At 43.0% G+C, this 9424-nt stretch overlaps 1 protein-coding gene across 1 annotated transcript in view; it reads left to right on the top strand.

Annotated features, from left to right (window-relative positions):
• The window catches only part of hdlbpa (high density lipoprotein binding protein a), a 19229-nt gene that overhangs the window by 9431 nt on the left and 374 nt on the right, over positions 1–9424 (top strand). The window contains exons 8-26 of the mRNA XM_032525119.1: positions 270–377; positions 469–573; positions 794–872; positions 980–1119; positions 1202–1306; positions 1446–1559; positions 1680–1766; positions 1851–1982; positions 2081–2299; positions 2706–2927; positions 3011–3229; positions 3357–3495; positions 3844–3992; positions 4085–4189; positions 4309–4443; positions 6530–6673; positions 6945–7124; positions 8979–9095; positions 9204–9344. Of these exons, the coding sequence (XP_032381010.1) occupies positions 270–377; positions 469–573; positions 794–872; positions 980–1119; positions 1202–1306; positions 1446–1559; positions 1680–1766; positions 1851–1982; positions 2081–2299; positions 2706–2927; positions 3011–3229; positions 3357–3495; positions 3844–3992; positions 4085–4189; positions 4309–4443; positions 6530–6673; positions 6945–7124; positions 8979–9095; positions 9204–9344 (2640 nt within the window). The remainder of the gene's footprint in view (positions 1–269; positions 378–468; positions 574–793; positions 873–979; positions 1120–1201; positions 1307–1445; positions 1560–1679; positions 1767–1850; positions 1983–2080; positions 2300–2705; positions 2928–3010; positions 3230–3356; positions 3496–3843; positions 3993–4084; positions 4190–4308; positions 4444–6529; positions 6674–6944; positions 7125–8978; positions 9096–9203; positions 9345–9424) is intronic.

The following is a 9424-nucleotide window of genomic DNA, read 5'->3' as shown; positions in this document are numbered from 1 at the left end:
GATTGGCCCCAAGGGAAACACCCTGCAGGAGATCCTGGAAAAAACTGGTGTCTCAGTCGAGATCCCACCTTCTGACAGCAGCTCAGAAACTGTCATCCTTCGTGGGGAGCCGGACCGTCTGGGTCAGGCTCTCACTGAAGTTTATGCCAAGGTGTGCAATGTTTGCAAATGATCTAGTGATGACCTTTTCACACATGCAATTGTTTAAAAACAAAAGAGAATGGAAAAAGTGAATAGGAGTAACTTGAAGAACATTTTTCCTTTTGCAGGCAAACAGCTACACTGTTTCCTCAGTCACAGCTCCTTCTTGGCTTCATCGTTTCATTATTGGCAAGAAGGGGCAGAACTTGGCCAAGATTACCCAACAAATGCCCAAGGTCTGTTCAATTATGAATGTCTTACCAATGGCTTTTGAAATACTCCCTCTTTTTTTTTTAAACTTATTTTTTCATGTATTTTCCTTTTCAGGTGCACATTGAGTTCACCGAGGGAGAGGATAAGATCACCCTGGAGGGTCCCACCAAAGATGTGCAGATGGTGCAGGGCCAGATTGAAGTCATTGTTACAGATTTGGTGAGTATTGAGTTACTGTACAATTATGTCTTGCATGTAGACCCAAAGCCAATTAAAAGGGTTCTTGTGAGATGTCTAAGTCATGGGCTAGAACGTAAGATTGGGTAAAAGACTAAAAACCTAAAAGTGGTATTTTATTGAGAGTAAAGCATCTTAACAACACTTACAAGCTGCAGGTGATGTTTTCTAGTGATGTTTCATGCTTTTGTCTACCGTAAAGATAAGCCGTATGGACTACACAGAGATCAGCGTGGATCCCAAATTCCACAGACACCTGATTGGAAAAGGAGGTGTTAACAGTAAGTAAGGTGTTGCTGTCAAACGGCTAGTGTCTGGAATTACGACAGTGCAACACAAATGGGATCAGCAATGCTCAAAAGCATTTATTTATTTATTTTATCTATAGTCAACCGCATCAAAGAGCTGCACAAGGTGACTGTCCGTATCCCCCCTGACAACGAGAAAAGCAACCTGATCCGTATTGAGGGGGATCCCCAGGGTGTACAGGAAGCCAAGAAGGAGCTGCTCGAGCTGGCGTCACGCATGGTGAGTTCAAACTGGGGTTCACAGGCAAGATGCTGCAAATTGGAACCTGATGTGCTGTTACAAAATATACTGTCTCTCGCAGGAGAATGAGCGTACAAAGGACCTGATCATTGAACAGCGTTTTCATAGAGCCATCATTGGCCAAAAAGGGGAGAAGATAAAAGAAGTGCGTGACAAATTCCCAGAGGTGAGTTGGTAACTTTTGTCATTGAATGTATCTTAATAAGTGGTGATGACGAGTAGGGAAGTTTCGGGGGCGGGGGGTGTTTAGCTGTGTTATAAATAAAAACTGTTAATAAAAACAACTCTAATCAAATTGCTTCCAGGTCATTATCAATTTCCCCGACCCAGCACAAAAAAGCGACATCGTTCAACTTCGAGGCCCACGAAATGAGGTGGAAAAGTGTGCAAAGTTCATGCAGAAGATAGTGGCTGAAATGGTAAGTCTTTATACGTGCGTTCTCTGGCTAGGGTGGCATTTTAAAAGACTGTTGTAATTTGGCATCCGTACCTGCTTTAGTTTAGTCGGGTGGTAACATTCAGGGGTTCCTTTTTGTCAGGTGGAGAACAGCTTTTCCCTCTCCGTCCCCATCTTCAAGCAGTTCCACAGAAACATAATTGGAAAAGGAGGATCAAATATCAAGAAGGTGCTGTATATTTAAAAAGAATGTATGTCATTAAATGAGGTCTTTAAGGTGTTTACGTTTGACTTGACTGTTTTGCTTTTTTAGATCCGGGAGGAAACGACAACAAGAATTGACCTGCCTGCTGAGAACAGCAACTCGGAGATGATTGTCATCACAGGCAAGAAGGCAAACTGTGAGGTTGCACGAAATCGCATCCTGGCCATTCAGAAGGAGCTGGTAAGCATGTGCATGCATGTATATTGGTCTCTTCAAAGCTTTGGCCGATGGCTTTAAAATCTAGTACACATGCCTAATTGGTGTCTTCTTGTGTTCAGGCAAACATCACAGAGATAGAGGTGTCCATTCCCTCCAAGCTGCACAACTCCCTGATTGGGTCAAAGGGCCGTTTTGTGCGCTCCATCATGGAGGAGTGTGGTGGCGTGCATATCCACTTTCCCACTGAGGGCTCAGGGATTGATAAGGTCACCATCCGGGGCCCTGTGGAGGAGGTGGAGAAAGCCAAGCAGCAACTGCTTGCCTTGGCAGAGGAGAAGGTTTGTATAAATGTCTCGAACGATAACAAGTTGAACCTCTGTTGACCTCGGTAAACTGGCAGCCATTAGACAGGGCCGTAGAGAGAAGGGTAAAATAGAGCTGCTTCTGTGCCTCAGTGGTCCTACATTACCACATGCCGAGAACTTCTTTCAGTGTCCTTTCAGCTTGTGCAAAGTGTCCACAAAACAAAAGCAGACATTTTATTTTGTCTCCCGCTGTTGTCTCCCTCAAGATTAAATTGTGTTAAGCAAATTAAAATCAGGGGTTTTTGCCTGAGGGGAATTTTCCATCGGTTCACTCTGAAGTCAATGAGATCTTTTGTGCGGACCTCTTTTTATAATTGAGGTTGACTTATAATAGGTTTCTTGTTGTAGAAAATCATTTTGTAAATGTTTTGTTTGTCAGCAAACGAAGAGTCACACTGCCGAGCTGCGCGCAAAGCCAGAATACCACAAGTTCCTCATTGGCAAAGGTGGTGGAAACATCCGTAAGGTTCGGGACAGCACTGGGGCCAGGATCATTTTCCCCACCGCAGATGACAAAGACCAGGAGCTCATCACTGTGGTTGGCACTGAAGAAGCCGTGCGGGATGCCCAGAAGGAGCTGGAGGAACTCATCAAGAGTTTGGTAGGACTCCAAATGAGTTTAGAACATGGCAGGATGAGGCTCTCAGGTTCTCCTACCATACCTGAATTTTAACTTGGTTACAGGACAACGTCGTCGAGGATACTATGAACGTCGATCCAAAGTACCATCGCTACTTTGTGGCTCGCCGTGGCCAAGTCCTTAGGGATCTTGCTGATGAGTATGGTGGCGTGATGGTGAGCTTTCCTCGCACGGGCACACAGAGCGATAAGGTCACCCTCAAAGGAGCCAAAGAATGCGTGGAAGCAGCCAAAAAGCGCATGCTGGAGATCGTTGAGGACTTGGTTAGTAGAGTATCGTTTTGTTTCGTTTAGATGGTCTTCAGAGTGTTTCTTCCCCCAACTCCTGTTAATGTAACTGATATTGCCTTCTTTTTTTTTTTTTCTCCCATTTGAATGATCTCATTCCCAGGAGGCTCAAGTTACCGTTGAGTGTGTGATCACTCAGAAGTTCCACCGTTCTATCATGGGTCCCAAGGGCTCACGCATCCAGCAGATCACTAGAGATCACAATGTACAGATTAAGTTCCCAGAGCGCGAGGACCAACAAGGTAAACACATGATTAGAGCTGGGATAGAAATCAATATTGTGTATATCGTGATATGAGATGAGATTTTGTCTTAGATGTTGTAATAGGGCATAAGTGGTGTCTTTTCCTGGTTTTAAAGGCTGCATTACTGTAGTCATTTTCTGAACTTACCAGACTGTTGTCACTTATTTGCCTTTACCCACTTAGTCTATAAATCCACATTACTTAGGATTATTTATCAAAAATCTTGCAATAGTCACTACTACAATATTGTAGTATTTGGTCTAAAAAAGAGCGCTACACATGATCAGTGCGAAGACCCCCCCCAGTAAAAAGGTTCTCATCAAACTTTGATTGCCTGTTTAACAGCACCTCCTGCTGAGGCGCCTATTCAGGAGAACGGCGAGGCCAATGGAGAGGTGAAAGAGCCCGTCGATCCCAACGCACCCAAAAGGTGCGACGTGATCGTAATTTCCGGTCGTAAAGAGAGATGTGAGGCTGCTGTGGAAGCACTGAAGGTTAGCATTCATAATGGAGGTTAAAAATTATTTTTTTTCCCCAAATTTGTGGCTTTGTTCCCCAACAACAAACACCTCTCTTCTTTCCTTAGGCCTTGGTTCCTGTCACTATTGACGTGGAAGTGCCTTTTGAGCTTCATCGTTACATCATTGGACAGAAAGGAAGTGGAATTCGCAAGATGATGGATGAATTTGAGGTGTGTGTGTGTGTGTGTGTGTGTTTGTGTGTGTGCGCTACAGACTTTGTTTTGGCACAGGGGAAGCGCAATATTTTATTTTGCTTCTAAATTTAATGACCTCACTTTCTGCCTCCCAGGTTAATATTCAAGTGCCTGCTCCTGAGCAGCAGTCTGATAAAATCTTCATCACCGGCTTGGCCAATCACCTTGACCGCGCCAAAGAGGGCCTCTTGGAGCGCGTTAAAGAGCTGCAAGCTGACCAGGAAGATCGGGTTAGTATTATGTTGAGAACTTGGATGTGTATTCAAAGTGTGTGGTTTTTTTTTTTTTCTTCTTTTTTTTATTAAGCCAGTGTATTCAGAATGCATGCCTGGTTTGTATTAACCCCAGTTCAGACCAAAGATTTGCAACAAGCCAAAACCGTTTTACAGACGTTGCAGCGGTCCGAAACGGCCCGTGTCATCATGACCTGCTGATGGTGTCGCTGTGCCTCAGCTCGTAAAGTCTCCAGAGGCTGCTTTTAGAACGTAAGACGTCACCAGCCAAGAGAGAAGTCAGCTTGATAAGTCTGCTACAAACTGTTAATAGAAATAAAATGGATTATGGATAATTTCATGTCTATTGTTACAAACTGTTAACTGGTCAAAATGGTGGATAGACGGAGGCTCAACATGCGCCCAAAAGCACGTATGGTCGAGCAAGCTAGAGAGTGACTGACTCTGACAGCTTTGTCCTAGGCGCTCCCTCTCTTCAGTGTTCCGCAATTCCAGTCATGTATTCCTTTTTGCTGTAACGCACTAATACAATGCATTACTAATTACATTTCAGTGGTAACATACTTGTTACAATCTCAATAACCCAAGTTACAACACATTTTAACACAACATTTAGTGGTGTTTTGTTTTAAGAATTCACACTGAAAGATTTCTTCCCAGGAAAAAAAGCTTTGAGTATTTTCTGTTGCTGTATTTGATGGTAGAGGTGACTGCAGAGACAGAGATACATTTGTGAGATGGACGTTGTTTTCAAGCATTATTACACTGCTCCGCTCCCCGTCTCTGTTCCCCTGGTCAGAGTCAGAACCAGAGACTGTACGGACAACATCCCAACGGGTGGCGGTATGTCTGAGCTGCTGACAGATGTTTAGGCTTGCTACATGTCATATCATTGCATTTTATCAGCTGTGGAGAGTAACTTCCTGTAGTGGAATGGCTTTGAATGATGACCAAAAATGCTTGACTTTTACTGTGACCATTTACTGTATAATATGTTGCAGTTTTATAAACTAGAAAGTGAACAACTTAGCTTTAGGGATATGTTTTGCATCTAGCATCTCACGTTCATCTCAAAGCTAGCAAGAGACAAGAGTACACAACAGAAAACTTCCGTGTAGGCTACTTCAAAATAAAAGCGCTTCCTGTGACAGTTTGCAGTAAAACTAAATTACTGTTAAATAAGGTTGTGTACCTGTTCTCATATCAGCTGTAAATAATTTAAATTGTTGATTTTAATCACACTATAATTGACCATTTCCTTTTGCCTGTTTTAAACTAAATGTGAATTTCTTATTCTAGTGCTTTAAACAAACATTTTACAACAATACCGTAGGTAAATACAACTGTAAGGTACTTTTTAATTAAGTATTTTCATTCATTTACTTGCCTATTTGTCAGTTTACTTATCTATTGTTATAGATTTAGTTACTTTGCATATTCAAATTGATATGCAAAGTAAAGCAAAAATGTTATGAATAATCTATGCTGTATTAAAGAGGAGACTATATTGATCCGGTGGTTAAATTCATTCTAGCTGCCAATTCAAACTTCTGCAGTTATTTTGATGAAAGTAATGGAAAGGTAGTGTAACACATGACAATTCAGAGATAGTAATATTGTAATATAACTAATTACTATCAAATGACAGTATGTATAAAATTTTGGACGTAACTCGGCCAACTCTGGCCATGAATCATAGAAAACGTGTTTTTGCTGATTCACCACTAGAAACGTAACTTTAGCAAGTATCTCACTATCACAAACTTTATCCACATTCATATTTAGACGCAACAAATAAATGGATCCACCTTCAAAAAAGCCAGTCAAAGTTGGAACAAAAGTACAAAGTTGTTCCATTGAAGTTGGGCTTTGGGCTCTGTCTGGTGGAAGTGTCTCTGCAGATGATTCACATCTCATGGAGCAGTTTAGTTGTTCATTGAAGGCCTCACGGTAACACTAAATAAGTAAAGTGCTTAATTAACTTATTTTGGTAGGTGACCACCAGTTCTAGAAGTAGAAATGAGTCCCGTGTTAAACTCATTGGCGTTCTAACCCAGAGTATTGTTTATGTCAACTCCTACAGGCACTCAGGAGCTTCAAGCTGACTATCACTGTGGACCCCAAGTATCACCCCAAAATCATCGGCCGGAAGGGTGCCATTATAACAACCATCCGTACGGAGCATGACGTCAACATCCAATTCCCAGAGAAGAATGATGAAAACCAGGTATTGTTTTCCTGCAGAACTTGGATATGGTTTTATTTACATATCAAATATGATGGAGATAAAAGGTGAACTATATGTACTCTATCAGCACAGTAGGTGGTGCTAAGTTACCAGGTCATATCATTGCTACATAAAAACATGACTAGAGATACCAATAACTTTAGTTATTATGGTGTGTTTGAATAGTTTACAAACACCTTCAGGTAGGCCTTGCATAAGAATACTCTCCATATCTCAATGTCAAGTTGAATTTGCTGTCCTTTCCCCACAGGATCAAATTACCATTACAGGGTATGAGCACAAAGCCATAGCAGCACGCGATGCCATCCAGGCTATAGTGGATGAGCTAGAGGAGATGATCTCAGAGGACATCACCCTGGACAGCAGGGTCCATGCCCGCATTATTGGAGCCCGTGGCAAGGGCATCCGCAAGATCATGGACGAGTTTAAGGTGAGGCTACTGAGATTTTCCTCGTCAGTGTAATGAACCAACATAAAATTGAATTGAGTCATAAGTAATAGGGGTGATCAGAGTATCCGGCTGAAACGAGTATCCGGTAAGGATAAAGCACTTTTGCCGAGTACAAGTATTATACGAGTAATTTTAGTCAATATCCGTGCTCGGATTGAATAAAACTCAACTGGCCGCGCAGCGTTCTGTGATAGTCACAGCGCCCCCCCGCCTACAAACACGCTCGGATCAATCACACACACACAGAACATGGAGAAATGCGTGCGCACTCGCTCGCTCGCTCGCTCGCTCGCTCTCTCTCTCGCTCGCTCCTGCTCCCGCAGGCAGGCAGGCAGGCAGGCAGGCAGGCAGGCAGGCAGGCAGGCAGGCAGGCAGGCAGGCAGGCAGGCAGGCAGGCAATCGGGTCTGCGGATCTGTTCTGTTAACGTTTAGTGTTTCTTCAGCTTCAGGTTTGTTTTTAACTTCGGTTTGTAGTCCTTACATAGTAACCAGTAGATTTCTGGTGAACGTGGGGTTTGTAGTCCTTACATAGTAACCAGTAGATTTCTGGTGAACTGGGGTTTGTAGTCCTTACATAGTAACCAGTAGATTTCTGGTGAACGTGGGTTTGTAGTCCTTACATAGTAACCAGTAGATTTCTGGTGAACGTGGGGTTTGTAGTCCTTACATAGTACCGTAATTTCTGGTGAACGTGGGTTCAGAGTGCTGCTTGTTTTAAATGCAACTCCCGTTGCGTCTCTGCCATCGGAGTTTTTTTTTTTTTTTTACTGTCAGCTGCCGCCCGCCCCCCCTCTCTTACACACACACACACACACACACACACACACCACACACACACACACCACACACCACAACACACACACACACACACACACGGTGTGAAAGAAAAAAAAAACCCCCCCCCAAAAAAATCACACGGATCATAAAAAATAAAAAGTTAAAAAAGAGTTATATTGAGTATGAAAACTCTTGTTCATTACATTTTACTTCATAATTGCAACCACATGTGTTGTATTCATTGTTGCAAAACGTTCTGTATATAGTTTGTTTGTTACAATGACAACACCATTGATCACATACCGGTTAAAGCCCTGAACATTTCAAGAGAAAACGACCCACTTCCGGTTTAGGCCCCGCCCAGTCCGATTACGGATACAGATAATTCATGTGGGATACAGATACAGATAATGCTGTACTCTCTCATCCTTAATAAGTAACCTTTTAGTGATGTGCTTGCTCACCTCGTGCAGGGAACACCACAGTGACTATAAACAGATGGCCCAGACACTCTTGGCCACGTTGGACTTGGCTGTTACCCTGAAATGGCTTAATTGATGTAATCATTTTCTCACCTGTGAATAACTATTTTTCTACAGTAAATCCATCAAAGCAAAAATGATTGGATTTGATCTAATCCCAATAATGCTCACATTCAGATGATGGATGACGCATACATGATGCTGGTGTCGTAGCTCCGACTTTAGCCTGGGTGTTTTCCCCCGCCAGGGTGGGCTGGGTTGGGGAAGGTGGCTTGATTACTCTTGTAATCCTTACTCTTAAGAGCTAAACCTGAACAAGCTTAGCAATAGGCTTCTCCCTACATGTCTAGAGGATCGAGGTGGAAAGCAGAGTAAGACCCATTACGACCCCGCTCTATGTAGTAATGGTGCCCTAGGTGTGGGATACCAGAGAGCAACAAATATTTTTAGAAAAGAAAAATTCAGGAATACCTATTGGCCATTTGGATGTCTTTTGGTGTTTTTTATTTATTTCACACACACACACACACACACACACACACACTCTATTATTTTAATTATTTGTCCTTTCCAGGTTGATCTCAGGTTTCCCCAGAGTGGAGCTTCAGACCCAAACCTTGTGACAGTCACAGGTCGCCCTGAGCTTGTGGATGAAGCCATCGACCACCTTCTCAACCTGGAAGAGGAATATGTAAGCTTTTTCACGTGCCCCACAACTGTTAGTAAACATTAGAGGTCATGTATACCATACACAAAAAAAAGGTTTCCTTAATAACACTGATACATTTTGTTGTGCCAGTTGGCAGATGTTGTGGAGAATGAGGCAAAAATGGCTTACATGAGGCCTCCTGGGGGAAGCGCTGCTGCCATGGATGAACAACGTGGGCCATCCAAGGGCTTTGTGGTGAGGGAGGCTCCCTGGACCACTGGCAATGAGAAGGTGAGCATTTTCCTGCGAGCATGACACTGTTTGAAAGTAGAATTGGTCACACCTTCCTCTCTTAATCCCGTTTTTTTTTT

This window comes from Etheostoma spectabile, chromosome 9 (genome assembly GCF_008692095.1).
Source record: "Etheostoma spectabile isolate EspeVRDwgs_2016 chromosome 9, UIUC_Espe_1.0, whole genome shotgun sequence".
NCBI lineage: Eukaryota > Metazoa > Chordata > Actinopteri > Perciformes > Percidae > Etheostoma > Etheostoma spectabile.
The sequence above is the reverse complement of the archived record's forward strand: the minus strand, read 5'-3'. Positions and strand labels throughout refer to the sequence as shown.